At 40.4% G+C, this 20754-nt stretch overlaps 1 protein-coding gene across 4 annotated transcripts in view; it reads right to left on the bottom strand.

The window, feature by feature from the left end:
- LOC105499974 (MCC regulator of WNT signaling pathway) overlaps positions 1–20754 on the bottom strand; it is a 480351-nt gene that overhangs the window by 211319 nt on the left and 248278 nt on the right. Inside the window, exons 1-2 of one of the 4 annotated variants that reach the window (XM_024787157.2) lie at positions 3165–11162; positions 2980–3048 (exon numbers count right to left, since the gene is read on the bottom strand). The exons of 2 other annotated variants lie outside the window; for them this stretch is intronic. In XM_024787157.2, the coding sequence (XP_024642925.2) occupies positions 2980–3009 (30 nt within the window). In that variant the 5' untranslated portion in view covers positions 3010–3048; positions 3165–11162. Of the gene's footprint in view, positions 1–2979; positions 3105–3164; positions 11163–20754 lie in introns of those variants that run through there. One more of the 4 variants, XM_071098602.1, reaches the window with a different exon arrangement.

The following is a 20754-nucleotide window of genomic DNA, read 5'->3' as shown; positions in this document are numbered from 1 at the left end:
GTCTTGCGACACAAATCCTTACAAAGTGGTGTCCTCTTGTTTCAGTTTTGTAAAGTAGATATTCTTACCAAGTTAAAATGAAAGAGACCTGTTATTTAGCCAGATCACAACTCAGAATGTTCATATGACCACAGGATATGGGTGTTGTTTCACCCATTAGTCATGGCTGTCTCCTATGTTCACTTTGTTCCCACAGCCAAATATGTTAATGATCTTTCTCATTAATCCTCTTTCCCCCATATCATCTCTAAAATGGAATTTCCTCGTAGGAAGAAAATGCCAACAAATTTTCTTGACAGCTATGAAAGTTGTAAGTAATGTCTCTAAGATAGTCATGATTACCAATTTGCCAATGTGTCTGAAAGAAATAGCAAAAATATGTATTGAACTTTGAGACAAATATCATGGTTTTGCTGATACCCAGAGGGTTCTGCAAGCTGTCATATTTATTATAAGGCTATTTCACATAGTCAGTGTTGCCAATGAACATCCAAATCATTGTCTACCTTAGTACACTTCAACTCTATTAATCCACAGTAATCTCTAGTTTTTGCTATATATCTGACAATTTACTGACACTAAGTTGTATGGGACCTATATAATTTTGAATTTAAACAACCTTCTGGTTTTATACTGTAGACTCAAACTATGAAATACAATTACCTAAACAGTTTATCACCACCTCAAGCACAAAGATACTATTTTATTTGTAAACTAGCTTTCACCTTAAAGGAAACTCGAAAATAAAAGCAAAAATAAAATGTATCACTTTTAACACTGAATTTTCTAAACTCCAGGGGAGAAAAGAACAAGCATGAAAGTCACATCCATCCACATTGAAGTAGGAAAACAACATATCCAGAATCGTTTTGAGATTTGCGTTTCTGCTTAATCCAATTAATATAGTATGGCTGTTATCTATCTTCCAGTGCTGGGATACTGGGTCTCAGTGGATTTCAGTGGGTGAATGAGGAGTCCAGTTACATGACTTTTGGAATCAGTCTTCCAGAATTAGATGCCTAAACACTAGCACATAATAGCAACAGGCCATGTTAGTCAACATGTCCACACCTTGCGCAAGTCCATCAGCTTTCAGGCATCTCCAAACACTCTCTTTGCCTCCCTATTCTGAATTCACATGCCCAAAAAGCTGAGATCAGAGACTCTGTCAGTTTACTTGGTAGTTTTTTTACATTAACTTTCAGATTCAGATTAATGCGTAATTATACACACATCAATGTACCAACACTTCAAAAAACCTTTAACGAAAAGTACTTTGAAAATTTATTAAAGGACCCATTTGAACACAAGAATATAGAATTGCAAATTAAGTATAATTAATATAATATTTATATGAGGCAGAACTTTCATATGGATCTTCAGAAAAACCCAGACTCTTCACCATGTGCAGAGTGCTTCAAGGAGGCTTGGAGCCAGATGGTCTGGGCTTAAAGCCAGGCTCTACCAGTCACTATGTGACCTGGGGCAGGTTCCTTATATTCTGTCTTCTCAACTATAAAATGGAGGTGATTTAAAGTATCTACCCAGGAGCAAAACCAGGATTGGAGAAGTCTGAAGCGTATGGAGCAGGCAGTTATTTGCAAAGACTTGTAATCTTGTGAGCCCACAGCTAGGTGCTTCCAGAACTTCGGAAGTGGCCACGCAAGTAAAAAACCTTGAGTCTGAGCTTCCCTAGCAACAGTAAATCCCCCTCTGTACCTTCTGCAGAAGCTTGTTACAGGGCTAAATGAAATACCTGTAAAGCACTTAGCAAAGCAGCCAGCAGGCAGGCAGTGCTCTATAAACCTGACTATCACTAATATTAGTGAAGAGAAGAAATGAGTGTTATAGGCCCATCCACTTTATCTGAGGCTATCAGAACAGAGGAAACAGGCTTCTTTGAAACAAACTGTTTTGGAGTCATATGGAATATTTATTTACATGGCAAGTTATATTGGAAAATGCAGGCAACACCTACCGTAAATTGCACAAGCTGAAAATATCCATGTTGAGGGGGGAAAGTTGCCGAAAGGTTTGATGTTTTCCTATAATTATCTTAGATAACTAACTGTGTATCTCAAATCCCCAAATGCCTCTCAATGTCTCAGACTAGAATGCACCTCAAGTCATGAATTTAAGAAAAGGTGACCAAAGTATTCATATTACATGCTCCAAACACAAATATGAATGCAATGAAGTTTCCTTAACTTGACAGATTCTCTGAAACCCTGAGTATATTAAGCCCTCATTCCAAGAAACAATCTAATGATTGAGAAAAGGAGTAAAATGGCTATATCTTTGTGATTTATAGTTTTGGGGTGATACTAACTGGTACATATGTGACTTCTCTCTCCTCTCTCTCACTGTCCCTTTGTTTCCCTTCACCAAAACTCCAGCCAGATGGCAACAGCATGTCAGAAACATTTATTATTAAATCAACATTTCCTTGAGAATTATTCAAATCCATCCTGAGTCACCTAAGATATATTTGGCTGCCCCAAATCCCTAGATTACAAATAACATTTAATCCTAACTACTATGAAATTTTGTCAGTCTAACAGATGGTCTAGGATGACTCTGTCAGAAGCAACTCTGTTCATCTGATCATTCTCTGCTCTTAAATGGAAAAGAACTCATAGGATGGGGAGACACTGGAGGAAAAAGAATAGGGAGATACAGTGTATATGCAAAAGAGTAAGTCCTACCACTCTCGGCTGCTAATGGGGGAGGGGAATGTTTTGAGTCACTTGTCATTAACACAGAGTTTAAACTTAAAGCTCTATTATGACTAGCAAATAAAAGAATCACAGGCGCTCAATATTTGTTGACTAACTGAATTTGGTGGTGCTTGCTTACTTTTAGGAACTGATAGTTCGTGAAAATGAAATGGCCTAATTGTTACTTTGATGATAAAAGACATTAAAACATATCAAGAAACCTATTTATCATATAATATACCATCAAGATACTGAAAATTACCTTTAAATCCTCCTTGGTCACTTTCAACATTTAGTATATGTGAGATGAATTCTTCACATTACTATAAGTCTGAAATCATATATAAAAATATATATATATTTGAATAAAATCAAGGGTCATGATCCTAGCAAGCCAAGGAAAGCTCTGAGAGAAACACTTCAAAAAGAAAATGCAATTAGCCTTACCACGTTCTTCCTTTGTGGAGTGTGACTAGAAGTGGCAACTCTGCATCAGATCATAGTAGAGGAGCACACTGCAGCATCTTCCTATGCTTCTGCATGCCAGGGAAGACCTCCTAGACAGGCTTTTTACTAAACCCAAATCCCTCAAAAAAGGTCTCTATCTCTACCCATAGTTTCCAACTTCCCTTTAAAAAGACAGAAAAACAGAGAATATCTGTTGAGTGCAGATATTATATATAGAAAACAACTAGAGTTAAAATGGGACTCTTCTTCCTGCCCGTTTCCTCAAGGAAACTCAATGCTCCACCCAGCCTTGTGCGTAATACCATACTTCTTCAAAGGCCCCGGATATGCAGATGACAAATAGAACACAAGCTACTAAAAGCAGTGGCAGGTTTCTTGTCTAATTATGAACTCTTGGGTTCTGGCAATTCAGCCCAAAGATACATGAAACAGACATAAATACCTTATGAAAGAAGATAAAACCAAGGCTTGATCCAATTAGGATTCTTGAGCTCGCTGCCAGAAATTCAGGTGGTAACCTCAGTCTTCTGGCAAACTTCCAAGAGCATGTGATTACCAACGATGCTCCTAAAATGCTCCTTGTAAGTTCTGCTTTTCCTAGGCTGTGCCCAGCAGACTTTCTGGAATCGTTCATGAGTGAGCCGATTCTGTTCCTAAAGCTGCCCAAGGTGAAAGGTGCCATATAAAACTTTAAACTGCTCCACAATAAAAATGGGCTTTTTTTAAAAAAAAAAAAATCAATTCAGAGAACACCATAAACTCTCCTCATCCTTTTCACTTCATATTCTGAGTTCTTCAAAAGTCTGACTTCAATACACTTGAAAAATGAATCAAAGAGGAATTTTTCTCTAAATGAAAACACTAGCCTCTTTGTTACCTTAGATTCCAATAACCAAACACACATAGATTCCATATTACTTCTCAAAAGGAATTTCCAAATAATTTTTACATCTGATTCGATTATGCAAGTGCATTAGTTTCTTCACTCCACTAAACAAGAGAAAGGTGAATAATCCTCAGAGGAAAACATCAATTTAAGTGGAATTTAGTACTTGGGAATGAAAAAGATCCAACTCTATCATGCATACAGGAACGGAGTGGGGAAACACAAATAAAATGGTGTGTGGATTTAACAATCCCGCCATTTGAGGGCACAGTGCTGGGCAACTCTCTCCTGGCTCATGTCCCTTCATGACAAAACTACACAAGGAGATTCAGGGCTTGGAGAAGTACTCCTTTATTTAAGGTGTAAAAAAGATTTCTGGACTGGGCACCATTTCTCCTGCGGAGAAATCGTTTCAGTAAAGAGACTTTCCCCACTTTACATTCCTCCAGGAAACAAATCATTTTGAGGGGGTATTCTTTCATTTCAATGTTATGCCCAGTTCTGCAGCTCCAACTCTGGAGAACACAAAGAACTGAGTCTGAACATGTATCTATTCTGCCTCCTTAACCTGATCTTGGTAGCTGTTAAAATTCAGTCAGGGTCTGCTAAAGTTTGAGAGAGTCCAGATGATTGAGGCAGCATTGGTGATGTTCCCACTATCATTTACTTGGTCTCCTAACCTAGGTAGGTCAGATTTCCTCATGTTCAGGTCGGGCTCCTTAGGTGCCTTTGAAGAGTAAATTCTATCACAGGTAAAAATGCTGGCTGCAAGATCCCCTTTTAAGGGTTCTCTGATCTGCACAATGAGCCACACTCCCAAGACAGTGTGAGATGGCAGCTGAAAGGTGAGGTATGCTTGAATGTAGGTTTGAAATACTATTGCTGCATTTGCTGCATAAACCAAGGACACCAAGAATGTGGAATGCAAATTTCAATAAATCCTAGAAATGCTGGTGGCAGAAAAGCTTTCCAGGCCCAGAGGGAGGCAGTACAGAGGATAAGAGCATGGGCTCTTGGAACCACACTCCCATGACTAAATCTCAGTTGTATTACTTACTAGCTATTTGATTCTGGACATGTTACTTAATTTTTTTCTGTGTCTCCACTTCCTTATCTGGAAAATGGGGATAATTATGTCTAGGGTTGTTGCGGTAGTTGAAGATTCATTAGATTATTAATTATAAAATACTTACAATGAGTCCAGGCATATAATCAAGTGCCATTATAATGTTTATCTTCACTGTTAGTGTTGCCAACGATTAATATCACAATTTCCAAGTGAGTCACTCTGAGGTACAATAAATTATTAAGCTGAACACCTAGGTTAGGGGAGAGCAGATGGAAACCCAGAAGAATACACAGCTCTAGAGGAGAACTAAGGCACCTCCCTCCTCAAACTGATCGGGTGTTTGTTCAGGGGGACAGGCGGTGTGGCTACACTTGGTGGGTGGCTTCGCTGGGAGACTGGGTCAGGAGCGTATTCCCACTCCTTTCTTCCTTGACTGAATTTATCATGAAGTTTTAAAAACATAAAGCTACAATGAATATACTGAAAGAAATCAGACTCTGAACATCAGTTTTCACTCTGTCAAGTTGAAAAAATTGAGAAGGAAAGTGGCAACAGGGCTCCTGATCCACTGGAAGTCCTTGGGGAATTCATTAAATACTTGCTAATTGACTGAATTTGCCTGTTCAAAGGAAACTTGGAAATGTATACACCTTCAGGGAATAAATCATGGCGTATACAGTCCACTAAGTATCTTGCTTCTTAAGAGGAACCATAGAATATGGTTTATATGTAAGTTAAATATTTAATTGGTATAAATATACTACCGAGATCACTGAGGCAAAAACGTGAACATTTTATTTCTACTTTTTAATGAGTACATTTTGGGCCATTATGCTTAAGGCTAATACCACAAAAATTTCTGAGTTCGGTAGCACAAAAATATTTTAATATGACTTGGGTATTTTCATTGATATGTGGAAATAAATGTGTTCCATGAAAAGCAACTGCCAACTGCTTCCACTACTCATTTAATGTTCAAAAATATTTTTATAGAAAAACATAAAACCAAAATGGCAAACCAGGAGAATTGGTGCCTCTGGGATTAGAAGGTCAGAAAATTACCTAATCTTATTTCTGCCAAGAAGGGTTACTTGTATTAAAATGACAGCAGTCACCAAGGCACTGGGAGGAAACACAGGCCAGGGGAAAACGGGCCAGTTGTATTTCAGAGAAAGCACAAGCACACACATGGGCTACAAGAGAAATTATATCTGAAAAATAAAAGGGAACTTCCTCATTCATTAGTCTCAGCTCCACAATAATTTCTGACTGATCAGAAACTTGCAAGGCTCTCACAGAACCCAGATAGACAAGAGCTTTGATGTGTGTTGGCGACACACTGCTGGTGATTTAATTTTGTCTAAGGCAAGAGCACTGAAAAACAATCAGTCATCTCATGCCTGAAGTATCAGAATTGTATTATTTTCCAGTGACAGCAGAAAAATAATTTCCATGAATGCGTATGGTTTGGGGAGCTGGGGAGGGAAAAAACTGAAGTAGGGAAACAGAGGTGGAGGAAGTATGCTTTGTGGATTTTCTCTCCTTCAGCAAAAAGACCTCAAAAATTTCTGGCTGCAAGACTGATATCAGACAGACATCAAGAATGCAGCTATATCTGGCTTCCCTCATGGCATAAGTAGCACTCACAGCAAAATGCATGCAACCACACAGTCACTTAAACTCAGGCGCAAAAATTACCAGGCATTGCGGGTAGAGGCACCACTGCTGAAATAGACATTAAATCAAACTGATGAGCTTCTGGCACTTTTCAGAAAGGCAGTAATATTTGGAAACTTTTTTTCCTGGTTTTTAAACAAAGCAATTATTTCACTAAAAACTGAGAAATGAAGGGGAAAAGTCACCTAAAACATCACTATCCACAACTAATGGTAGAATTTTGTATATTTCATTCCAGTCTTTTCTCCTATTTCCTATTTGGCAATTATACGTGACAGATAACCCAGAAGAAAGCAAGTCCCGCATTTCACTCTCTCTCCTGAAAAGACTCTTCAATAAAGCTTTTAAAACAAAAAAACAAAAAAATCCTGGTGCTTTACGACACACCCAATTTTGCTTACAGATTTTCCCCAAATTTAAGGTTTTGTTGTTTGGTTGTATACAATTCAAAAATGAAGGCTATTAATGCTGAGTTCATAGTATAAACAAAGAGACCAGAGATTAGAAAAAAATGTCAGCACATTGGATTAGTTTCATCCTCCCACATGCCAGTGGGTGTGGGATTGGGAAGACTGCAATTCCATTCTTACCATGGTTTGCTTCGACTATCAAGGTGATCCAATATGGCAGGAGAAAAAGACTAATGGTCTCAAATTTTTAACAAAATTGCATTTCCAATTTTTGTAAAATGGTTGTTTAGAACTTAAAACATAATTTCCAAAGAAGCAGTTACAAGAAGGGGGTACATATTTCCAACCTACTCTGCAACATCTATTTAATCCCTGGATTTAAACTGAAGTAACAAAGGGTTTAAAAGATGAGGTAACTATGACAATTCATTGAAATGTGAAGAGAATATTCCTGTATATGTTTTTTTACATCTTATCCTTTAATGTCTAGTTTGTTTCTGCTTTTTAGGATATATAACATTAATACAGTACTAAAAGTATTTAATTTGTAAATATACATAAATTGGAGATTCAAGCTGTTAAAACTGAAACTTTATTTAAATAGAGAAGTTTGGACACCGTTAGTTGAAACAATAACATCAGCATTACTTTCATTTGTTGCCATATTGATAACAAGATCTCTTTAGAAAAACACGTTCCATGTTTCAGCAGGGACAGCCCCAGGAATAAATCTGCCATGCAAACATCCATTATACTGTGGGTCTCTTTCGGAGATACATTGGGTAACAGGAGTTTGGCATCCCAAAAGGGCAGCTCTGAGAGGAAGCAGGGTACTCCCTTTCTTCAGGGGGTCCTCTCATGCAGCAGAGTTCTCAAACGCCTTCAGTTTAGCACCCTCTGAACCTGGTAAGTGGAACAGACCTTGTCCTCACACATTTTTAAGGGGTTTGAGTGAAATCCATTCAATCCACTTGCTGAAATCCATTTGTGGATCTCTGGGACCATGATCCCAGAGAAGAGGATGTGGGCTCAGCCATAACTAGGAAGGATCTCCATAGGAATGTCCAGATGATGAACAGGACTCGAGTTCTGAGACTTCGAAGTGCAGCCCATTTGTGGCAAACACTTCATTGAGAAACGGCTTCTGTGGATGGAGTCTAAGCCTAGGGTGCTTATTTTAGGCAACTATGGTACATACACTCACTTTTATATACACGTTTCTCATTTGTCAGATTTCCCACGGCGAACTGGCAACTCCTTTTTGGGTGAAATCCAAACATGGCGGAAGACAGATTCCTGGTTCTGGGCCAGGTCCTGTCAGTTTCTCATCATTACCTGGTTTTCTATTTCCAACTCAATTTAAGGTGACGGAGTCTCCACACAGATCTCAGGTTAAGCCTCAGATACAAATCTCATCTGGTCACTCATTGTATGATTTGTATCCTCTAGTGGCTTCTGCCTTTTCGAAAAGTCCAAATTTCCTACTCTTTTCTGGTCTCCTATTCTGCAAATTAAATCTTCACAAGTGATTATACTTTCCACATATAGAGTAGAGGGTGGCAGAAAGCTGTCATGTCAGTCTCTCCCATTCCACCACTCCTCTCCCTTCTGTGTGGCTGCATAGGGAAGGACAGTCAGGATACCCTTCTCCCCAGCACAGTAGTTGGCTAGGGGTTGAGAACTTGACCCAATTAAAAGATGGTAAGAGAGTGAGGCCTAAATATACCCAGGCCTCAGGATCTAGCCACGGGTAAGTCACTCCCGGACTTACATGAGCTAATATTATTATTTAAACTAATTTGAAGTCCATTTCTAAACTTTCCACTGAAATAAACCTAGAACTCAGACCATATTGAATTGACCTGCTTAAGACAGGTGTGGAATCTGTTTTTAGGCCTTGAGACTAGCTATGTTTACATCTTTCAGCTGAACAGGACATAAGTCGATCGCATGATTCATGATATCTATATACGTAGCTTGACTCCACTGAACCCACTCCCCTTCCTCTGATATGTCTTCTTTAATACATGAGTGACACTATTTACAGCGAGGATGGTTTCAATGGAGGTTGCTCTAATATTACATTTCCCTTCCTTCAAGAGTCTAATGACAACTGTAACAGGATTTCTCATCTTTTTTCCTATCCTCAAAGAGCCAACTGGGCCATTTAAATCACCCAGTTAATGTACCATGCTGTTGAGGAGTGGATGGAGGTCTGCATTAGAGTCCACCAGAATCTGTGCTCCAGAAGGCACAGCCTCAGGACCAGAGAAGCTGAGAATACCTTGAGGACCAGACCCTTATTCACAAAATAAGGAGCTGGGTACTAGGCGAGGGGAGTAATTTGACTCAGAGCATCATAGAGTCAGGTGAGAGGACACCCTTGCCCCATTCCACAACACTGCTCCTCCAGGACATCATGCAGCTCCCACACAAGGAACAACCACCAGATCCTCTGGATGTCTGATAAATTAGTCGAATCAGAAACTGAGTAATGTCAGTGTGTCATTATAGGTCATTTAGAAATAGCTTTAGTTTCATAGTAATAAGCTTTCAGCTATATGACATATTGCTCTAAACTGTACAGAAACTCAACTAACTTGCAGTCTTTTCTTAGGAGTATAATATAATATAGGCCTCTGGTTAAATGTAGCAGATTGACTACATACTTCTCACCTTTCCTTTCCAAGAATGACTAAAATGATAGCAAATAAAATAAAAATTAAATAGCTAAGGGCAAGAGAATAGGAGGAAAGACAGCAGAGGAGCGATTTCAACAAATTTTGGAAAGACAAAGTAGACAGAATGATGCCCAATTTAACTTCCTCAACTCTGCTATAGCCTAAAGACCCTACAGAGGAGATAACAAGAAAAATAATTTACTCTCACAGAAACCCAGAGAGGCTCAAGTTTGGAGAGACTGTGTACCACAAAAAACAGGAGTGAGACATGAGGCTGGAAACTTGAGAAACTAGTTGTAAGTTTATTTAGAGAGAGACTAGACCTCCAGGTCTCTGTCTTAACCCTTCACACGTACAGGACTACTGTCTCTCACCTTGACCACCTTCCCTAAAGAACAGAGAACTCTGTGGTATGAAGACCACAGACCTCAGTTACCACAGGCTTTGACTGAAAGGAAAAAAAAAGGTATTACATGAAAGCATGTCATCTGAGCCACAGGCCTCCACTGTTCCTTTCGTTCTCCAAAGTTTCATTCTGCCAAATGTTGGAAGCCAGGCCAACATCTCCAAAGTAGACAAGTCTTCTCTGGAAAAACTGCACAGACATTCAGGCTGACAAACACCTGGCTCCAAAGTCCACCTGTTGGCTAATCCAGTTATTCCCATAGAGCTTCAAATCAGATTTTTTACATTCTTTTAGGAAAAAAACAGATGGTCATATATTCAAGGAACTAATTCAACAGAATAGAGAATAACCAAATCAAACAGCGGTATAAAATGAAAACCCTCCTTCTCATAAACCACACTGTTTTTCATTGCTTCTAACTCCTTACTGGTGCTAACCTAATCCCACATCATAGCCATCTTTGGCAGTAGGCCAATATTGCAAGGTATACCCAGATTCATTTGAAATATTCTGGACTTAAGCAAGATATTAAATTCTTCCAGAATACCATTTGAGTTCATGTGTGTCAGGAGAGTAATAGTCAGGCTTAAAGACTAAACTTGGAGAAAAAGCCCTCAGTGATACATTACAAGGCATTCATTCTAGTATATTCACTTGATTGATAAGTATGTCAATGGTATAGTTCTCAAACTTCTAGATGACACCACTTTAGGAGGAGGAACAGCCAGTATAGAAGCTGAGCGAACCAGAACCCCATCCAAAGAGAATCTGAAAAGATTCACATTAAGGACAAAATTAATTGGAACAAAAATTAAGTCTTATATTCACATTTAAAAACAACTATGCAAAACAGATATGAATTAGTAAGAGTTAATTATTACAGTTTTTTATTTAAAAAAAAAAAAACTCAAGAATCTGGGTTTCCTATATGTTCAATGACTCATCAATGAAAAAAACGAATGCCTTCTTAGACAACAGCAGGAGAGGCAGAGTGCCCAGAGCATTGTACTTCAAGGGGGTAATGAACAAGGAACATGACCACACGGGGGTAACCAGATGGACACAGTTCAAGACCATGCACAACAGAGAACTGTGTTCTTCCCATCTCGGGTACTTCAGAAAGCCATTCCCTTCCTTCTCACCAAAAGGAACAGAAAACTCTGTGCTGTGGAAATCGAGAAAGCAAAGCTGTGACTTTACCAAAAGTAACAGGAGTCAGTCAGGGAAGACCAGGACAACCTGGGTTATAGGAGCCAGTGGTGGCGAGAGTTTCCTCTCCCCAGTGAGAGCGAGATCATCAGGCAAATGCAATTCACAATGAGATGCCATGGAGGGAAATTCTGTTTCTCTTGAACTACTTAGTTTAAGAAGTTTAAACCAAAATATCCAGTGTAGTGGTCAAATGAATTCTGAAACGAACAACTATGCTTTCTGCCTATTATCTTACGATCAACATTTTTAGCTTTTTAGCCCAGGTCTAAAAATGGCTATTAAGCATGTTTTTCTTTTTCCTTTTCTTTTTCTTTTTTTTTTTTTTTTTAATGGAATGGTATCATGTACTGGCATGATCTAGAAGTAGCTACATCAGCCCTCTTCTGGTAATGAATCATCAGCACATACAAATGGAAGGTAAAGACAAGACTATTTTATTCAAAGAAACAATTACTAACTCACAGGGCAACAAAGCTTCAGCAGCTATAGGATACCAATTGTGAGTATCCTATAATCCTATAACTCCAGGTCTCTGCCTAACCCTTCACATGTACAGGACCACTGTCTCTCACCTTGACCATCTTCCCTAAAGAACAGAGAGCTCTGTGGTATGAAGACCACAGACTTCAGTTACTACAGGCTTTGACTGAAAGAAAAAAAGGTATTAAATGAAAGCATGTAATCTGAGCCATGGGCCTCCACTGTTCCTTTCCTTCTCCAAAGTTTCATTCTGCCAAATGTTGGAAGCCAGGCCAAACCTTGGTTTCTGGAAAACAATTCAAAGGTGCTGGCCATGCCTAGTGTGTTTATCCTCCTTTCTGTTTAAAACCTGTCATTGGCTCCCTTTGCCTCCTGAACAAAGTTAGCCAACTCCCAGCCAGGAGCTCAGGCCTTGAGGACGGGCTCATGTCTCTGGGACACACCTCTCAGGACTGCCCTCCGTTTGCCCGATGCTCCAGCCAAGCGACAACATGGCAGTTCTTACCACACCTAGCATTTCCCTCTCTCTTTCCTTGCTTCAGACTCTACTAACACCCTTCCTCTGCTTCTGCCACCCATCCAACACTCAGCTTGAGCCAGATTCAAATTTTGTTCATGGAGCCATGCAATGGATTGGAACATCAATATAGTTCAATACCCACCAACAGTAAACAGATGACAGGATCCACTTCTACACTGCGGGCAAAGTCACAACACACACAAATCTGGTTAAGATGTGTCTTTCGACAGCGTACATGGAAATATCAAAATTGTCTAAATCTACATAATTGATTCTAACAGATCCGGCTTCTCTAATAAACAAATTTGTAAATGGGAACATGCCTCTCTCACCCCCAAATAGCATACGTAATGTGGATGTAATTGTTGGCCTCAATTACTGATATACTTCTAACAACACAAGGAATGATCATCCATATTTTTATGAAATGTAGATCTGTAAAATAAATACAGTTAAATAACCTACAAGTAGGTTTACAAATTAAAGCCTACGGGGAAAAATATATTTTGATCTTCCAATAGCTAACACTTTGAGCAAAGGGAGAAAATACTCCAAATTATGTAATACTCTATATAATCTCTAGAATTAGAACGAGAATGTGTTTAACACGTGTTCTGAAGTTTAGCCTATACATTATGAAACTTTAGACGTTCCAGCTCTAAAAATAAAAAATAACAGCTTTAAATAACATTTCTAAATACAACATTTGGTTACCAGGAGTCTCTCATGATTGAAATTTACTTAGCCTGAGAGATGAAATGTCAAACTCCAAATGGAAGGAAACAAAATTAATGCAAGTCCATATCTACGCTTCCACTAGAAAACTGGTTTCACCTGGTAAGTTTACTGATTTCGGCTCTTGCAGGCTAGAAGTAAAGACAGCTAAACAATAGGAAGAGTTGCTTCCCTAAAGTAATTAAGAAAACATTTCACTTTACTACTATCCTCCAAGCACCAGATCTATATATTTGTATAAGCACAACACTCCCCAAATATATATAAAGTAAAAATCTACTATACCAAATTTGTCAAATAAAATCTGAGCTTCTCCATTGTTGTTCAGGGAGCAATATTGTCTGCAAGTATGAGAAAATTAATATTGATTAGCCATTGTGGGGTAAAAATTCCACAGAAGTGCCATATTAAATCATTTGGGTAGCTTTTGCTTCTGGAAAGCACATCCCAGCACTTTGGGAGGCTGAGGCAGGCAGATCACCTGAAGTCAGAAGTTTGAGACCAGCCTGACCAATATGATGAAACCCCATCTCTACTAAAAATAAAAAAATTAGCTGGGCATGGTGGCATGTGACTGTAATCCCAGCTATTCGGGAGGCTGAGGCAGGACAACGGCTTGAACCCGGGAGGTGGAAGTTGCAGTGAGCTGAGATCACACCACTGTACTCCAGCCTGAACAACAAGAACGAAACTCCATCTCAAAAAAAAAGTAATACCGTTTTCCCATTAAGGTTCAACCCAACCTTGAGCGACAAACCAAAGAGATCTCTTATGTCCTCTTTTTGTGTTCTCCAAGTCACCTGTTTTTTTTTAACCCAATGAAACATTTTAAATATCTCCACAAGCCATCAACAACCTAACTGGTCAGGGAAAAGGGCACGCAAAGTAGAATTCCGTCCTTGCCACAACCAAGCCTTATGTCCTTGAAGCAACCAAGGACATAAGGCCAAGAAGAGGTGTGCCACCGGATAATAGTAGGTTTGGAATCCACTGTGAGAAACAAAACTCCTGGTGATTAATTTTGAAACTGTGCTACTACCCTGGTAAACTTCCTAGAGAATATAAGGCTTCTCAGTTTCAGTAATAAATGTCTGACAAAGCCTCATATTTTCATTTTCTCCGTTATTCATCCCCTCCCCACAAATGATGGAAAATCCAAAGGAATCCTAGCCATAAAGAACTCATACTGTGACAATTTAAAACCCATTCAATCACAACAACTGCCACTTTGAAAGGAAAAAAGTCACCAGGAGTAAGGGCCAACAATGTAATCAACATCTAATGGGATCAGAAAGTGTCTGGAAGTCTGGGCTTCTCATGACACCGAGGCCAAGGAGAACAGTATTACTTCAGAGGTTTCAGAAAAAGATCTTGTTATAAAGCCTTTTGAGATAAGGCCCCTGCCAAAAATATTTCCCGAGGGGAAGACGGGGAACAAAAAAGAATAAAGTCTTGGTAGAAAAGAGAGACATTCAGATTTAGTTATAAAAGATGGCTTACTAGCAGAGAATTTGATAAACCATGGAAGGAAAAGAGCCTTTAGCCAGAATTTCAAGACTCCAAAACAAGTCAGATTCTAGACATTTCAGGGTTCTGGAGACAGTTAAAATATGTTTCCACTTGCTTGTGGAATAATCTGTAATCACCGGTTCAATACAATCAGATCCCTACCCACTGAAATATTTACTTTTTAAACTGATAAGCTGAAAAGTTCATCTTTTTGAAAGCAATTTCTCATGAAGTCTCATCTTGATTTAGAGGAAGAGGGAAGTAAAGGGGAAACGTTTACCCCACAAAAAGAGGGGAAGTGATGTTACATTGTGAAACTTAAGGGAGGAAATTCAGCCACGTTTCTAGGGAGAGGAGGCGTGTAGGAGAGAAGGAAAGGCTTAACTTTTAGGAAAATAGGAAGGCCAAGTGACTGCTTTGGTGAATGCTGGAGGAATGGAAAACAGCAGTGAATCCTATTTTGGATACTGACAGAGGCTGAGAGCCAAGTAAATGAATCCCAGGAGGAGACACTGTCTTTTGTCTCCAGCTGTCGGCTTTTTTCTTGAAAGTTGTCTCATCACTTTCTGTGATTGTGGTTAGGGAAAAAATCCTACTTTATCTTGTGAACTTTTTATTGTCTTCGTTAAATTATGTGTTACTTCTGTAAACCACTCTACTCTCCTTGTTTAATCATCACAACAGGGAAGGGGAGAGGACTGCAATGCAGTGTTTCTGAATCCAGTCACTGGAGTCATTCACATAACATTAGGTTTAGGACTGAGAAACAGATTCTGAGGTCACAGACCAGCCCCCTTTATATTTAAGCAGGAGGCAAAAACTGAGGCTGGGAGAGATCTGGAGTCTTGGCAAGGCTCTCTGCGACTTCCAGAGGCTTTCTTCACTCTGTCCACTGTTTGGTCCATTTCATATTCTGCTCTTTCACCTTAGTCCTCAAATAGTTTATGACAAAGGAAGGTACTGGACACTGGAAAGGTAAAGTCTTAAGACATGACCCCTGCCCTGGAGCAGTTTACAAATACGGAGGAAGGTAGGGCTTATACTTGAAAACATAAGTGATAATATGATTAGCAAAAAATCCTACAGGAATCCAGAAGAGAGGGTTTCATCAAGGGGCAACTGACAAAAGCTTTGTGAAGACAGGTGCGTTCAGTGGGAAGAGTAGACCACACAGGTAAAGACCATGTTAAGAGAGGGAGGGAGATGGGAGAACAGTCGCACCCCCAGCACACAAAGGTAGACCTTGGAATGATGGCTCATGATACATTTAAGTCAACAGAAAACTAAGTGAAGAGTAATGAGAAGAAAGGAGGAAAACTACAGAATGCTTTCAATGGCAAGCTAAGGAATTGAGACTCTTTTCTAGATAGTTACTAAAGATTTCTACTGGTAGAAATTTCTTCACATAGAAGTTTTAGTGGAAATAAAAGTGGTATATACAAGGCAGCATCTTAAGGATCACTCCGGAAATGCAGTACAAGGCAGACTGAAGAAAGGCTGGAGGCAGGGAAACTGAGAGGAGACTCAGCAGTTCAGGAATGAGGTGACGGGGACTGGTCCACAGAGGGACAAATGGATGTAAGAAAGGACATCCTAAAGGAAAGGTAAATGGGATTTGGCCATCTATTGGATGTGGAGCAATCAAGACTTTCAATCTTCAAGTAGAGATGTATGGGAGAATGGTGTCACCATAACCAGAGGGAGGGATAGTAGATGGCAGCAGGGGAGTGTATGGTCACCTACGAAGATATATCCAACAGCCATTTAGAAGTCAGATGCTGAACTAAAGTCCTGGAAAGCCATCAGGAAGCACAGTGTTGAGAGTCGCCCAAAACCAAGAGCCTAACCTTGAGGGTGAATGAGACATTCAAGCAGTCCCAGATCTCAGCCGGGGGCACACTTCATAGTTAGGGAGCTGGAAGAAGCAGAAGTCAGGGAAGGGGGCAGAGAAGGAAAAGCCTCAAAAGGAAGTTAAGAATAAAGGCAGCGTATATCCTGGTTACTCCAGGCTGAGGTGGGAGGACTACTTGAGCCCAGGAGTTCCAGGTTAGAGTGAGCTATAATTGTGCCACTGCACTCCAGCCTAGGTGTCAGAGTGAGACCCTGTATCTATTAAAAAAAAAAAAAAAAGAACACACATTAAAGAAAGACAGGAGGGAGCTTTACAATTTAGTACAGTATTAAATGCCCAAGGAATCAAAGTAACAGAACACAGAAAAACACACTGGATGGGGTTATTAGATCATGGGCATCAAAGCAGGTGCTATGCTCAGTTTTATGTTACTGTCACTTCATTGCCTCAGTAACTATAAAAATAAATTTTATATCTGAGTAAAGTCGATACAGGTTAAGCATCCCAGCTTTGAAAATCCAAATCCAAAATCCAAAACACCTCTGTTCCCAAGCATTTTAGATATGGAATACTCAACCTGTATATGAAGAGTATATGAAATTGGCTGCTTCCCAGATTTCCTTAGTGTTGAAACCCCAGTTGACCTTCTATTTTTTTTTTTTTTTTTTTTTTGAGAGGGAGTCTCGCTCTGTCGCCCAGGCTGGAGTGCAGTGGCCGGATCTCAGCTCACTGCAAGCTCCGCCTCCCGGGTTTACGCCATTCTCCTGCCTCAGCCTCCTGTGTAGCTGGGACTACAGGTGCCAGCCACCTCGCCCGGCTAGTTTTTTTGTATATTTTAGTAGAGACGGGGGTTTCACCATGTTAGCCAAGATGGTCCCGATCTCCTGACCTCGTGATCCGCCCGTCTCCACCTCCCAAAGTGCTGAGATTACAGGCTTGAGCCACCGTGCCCGGCCCGGGTTGACCTTCTAAATGCCAAGAGACATAGTTTAAGTCTGGTCGGTCCAACACATTCACCAAGAAGGGTCTTGAGTAGCAAAGCTATTTCCACCTTCCTATCCCAGGGTAACGATAGGGTTTTGATATAAAAAGATTCCCCTCAGCAGAAACAGGACAGAACAATGTTCTCTGGTTCTCAGTGCACATGCTGCATGTGCTCTCATTCTCTCTTTTTTCTTTTTTTCCTTTTTGAGACAGAGTCTTACTGTGTCACCCAGGCTGGAGTGCAGTGGCGTGATCTCAGCTCACTGCAGCCTCCACTTACTGCTGTCTCTGCCTCCCGGGTTCAAGTGATTCTCCTGCGGGTTACAGGTGTGCACCACCATGCCTGGCTAATTTTTGTATTTTTAGTAGAGACGGGATTTCACCATGTTGGTCAGGCTGGTCTCGAACTCCTGACCTCGTGATCTGCCCGCCTCAGCCTCCCAAAGTGCTGGGATTATAGGCATGAGCCACCGCATCCAGCCCTCTCTCTCTCTCTCTGTCTCTCTCTCTCTAAACAACTGATTGGACACCACACTGTTGTGGATCCAGAAACGGAAGGGTGAGCGGATGTGGAAGAAAACGGAGTCCCTGTTGTTTACTCTATAAAAACCATTCTCCTTTAAAGATGCCAATCACAACAGTATTAAGATCTGCTCAGAACCAAATAAAACACAGAAAGCTCAGGGGGTCAGCAGAGGGATGAGGACAGTGAGACTTCCCAACTTTACTGAGATGAAGTCAGAAGAAAAACAATTCCTTATATCTCTGCATTGTGCAAGCTACATGCTACTCACTCTTTTCCTTCACAGCTTTCTGTGGAGACAAGATTTCCTTTTATGTCTGCCAAACATATGCCCTCTACCTACATTCTGATCCCATTAATTCCAGCCTCTGCTCAGCTGCTGTTCCATTAGTTATTAACATTTCCTCTCCTGTGCCTCTTCTCTCCTTTCCTCTTGGCTCACTCCCAAAAATAAGCAGGTAAATCTGTCTGTCTCTGTATCTCTGTGTGTTTGGGGTATATAAAACCCCACCTGCCACTGTTGGGTTTCAGGGCAGAAAGCAGAGCTAGGCAAAGCAGTGTGCTTCATCTCACTTTCAAACCTGCTCACCCAGGACAAGGGCAGGACAAATTTATCAGACAGATGAAGCTGGCCTTCAGGCCCCCTTATCCACTGCTCCTTACTCTGGTATCACCCTCTACCCCCAAGCCTTTGGTTTCACCATCTACTTAACCAATTCTCTGTGAGTCTAAGATTTGCCATGGTAATAGCCTCTTCAGACTCCAATGCACAGTTTCCAAAAAGCCAAAAAAGTGGTGGACGGAAGGTAAAAAATATAATGCAGTATTTCAGGAACCACCACCAAATAATAAGAAACATCTGAAAGGAACAACTTTCATGGCATGCTGAAACCCAAATGGAAAGCCTGTCTCCCCATAAAGCCAGCCTTGCTTCCCACGGTGTCTGAGATGTACTGCAAACAGCAGGAGTTGAAGATGGTCAGTGAAGACCCACCAATGACACAGGGCACACAGGGCACTCTGTCATTATCTCAGGGAAGGGGAGGCCAACCATCATGTCTGAGGACAGAGTCACCAAGAAGCATCTTCCCTAGGATTCTCACTCTGTAAAGCTAAGATAATGAGAACAAGTGACTGCTCAAATGTCCAACACGGGAAAACTGGAAGATTGTTTAGTCCAACCTCCTCAGTTTACACAAGAGGAAAAGGAGATGTAGGAAAAACTTGCTCGAAGGTCACGTAACATGACAGAGGCAGAGCTGGGGTTAGAACCTCTGTTTCTTGAGTCATCATCCCAGTGCAGCCTGCTCCCACAGCACGCTGCCTCCCGACATCTGTTCCTTCACACAGACATGTGCCTTTATAAATAATTGTTTTTAAAAAGTTACTCAGGTTACCAGACCTTTTCTGTGATCCTGTGTTGTTATTGGAATCCTGACATCAATCACAAAGTTATGTCACATGCTTCCTGAGGAGTGCATGGAACTGTTTGTGTAAGTGATGTGGGGAATTTAGATCAAATATTCAGTGACTCAAAACTGAAGACAAAGACAGCCAGTGCTGGAAAACGCATGTGGCTTTTTCTAATGGGCTGAGTTCCAAGCATGTGTAATCCCACTCCCTCTACTTCCTACATTCTGATGACTGGAAATCTTGGGGTCAGTCCAAGGTCGACCTACACAAATGGAACTCCCTAGGATAGCCTTAGAAAAACACAGGTTACCCCGCAACAGGTAAATTTAGGGTACATCACTCCAATAAACTGTCTTGCCTGACAAGGTTCTCTGTAACAGCTAGGTCACACGAAGGATTTATACCTTTTCCTTACTGACTTCAGAGGTAGAGAATGTATCCAGAGGGGTTTCTTAAGGTACTACTTTAACAATACAATCGAAAGTGTTCTATTTGGCCTCACTTTTCCGCACATCGTAACTGTTCACAGGAAAATAAAGTCATCCGGTCTCTTAGACTACAAACCTCAGACAAATTCTAATTGTCACAACACCACCTTTGTGAATGCCGTATATACTAACTATATTGTCAGAAATATTTACATCAGTCTGGCCAAGCCAAAAAGTATTTTCTTCCATAACTTTAATTAGCACTGTCCGCATTTTTTTAAAGTTGGTATTGCCTACATTTGATTTCAACTGTTAGAATTCATGTTTCCATTTCTCCTATTCATTTGTGCTTGGAAAAGGAATACCACCATAACGTGTACTATGATAAACTTTAAGATAAAGACAGCTTCTCTGATAGTTGGAAATCTCCTGCAGTGTGATCTCTATAGCCAGGGTGACAAACACGGGACTAAGGGAACTGGCAGGTAACTAAATGATTCAGGGGGGCAGCGGTAAGTTCATATATAGATCTGGACTGAGGGGTAGGGGCTGTAGCTTAGTGGAGAAGGTACGACCCCTCAAAGCTTCTCATACTTACCCCATTACCACAGTGAGGAGGACTGTTCTAGTTTTGCCAGATTTTCTGACTTCTCAAAAAAGGCGATAAATTCAGAGTTTTGGGGAGGTCTCAATTTTTAAAAACATTAACTCAAGTTGAAAACAAAACAAAACACTGAGCCCAAACATGCCTATGGGCTGCTGTACTTGGCTGCTGAGTTTCCAG

This window comes from Macaca nemestrina, chromosome 6, assembly GCF_043159975.1.
Source record: "Macaca nemestrina isolate mMacNem1 chromosome 6, mMacNem.hap1, whole genome shotgun sequence".
Classification (NCBI taxonomy): Eukaryota; Metazoa; Chordata; class Mammalia; order Primates; family Cercopithecidae; genus Macaca; species Macaca nemestrina.
Note: the sequence above shows the minus strand (reverse complement) of the source record. Positions and strands in the feature narration are given on the sequence as shown.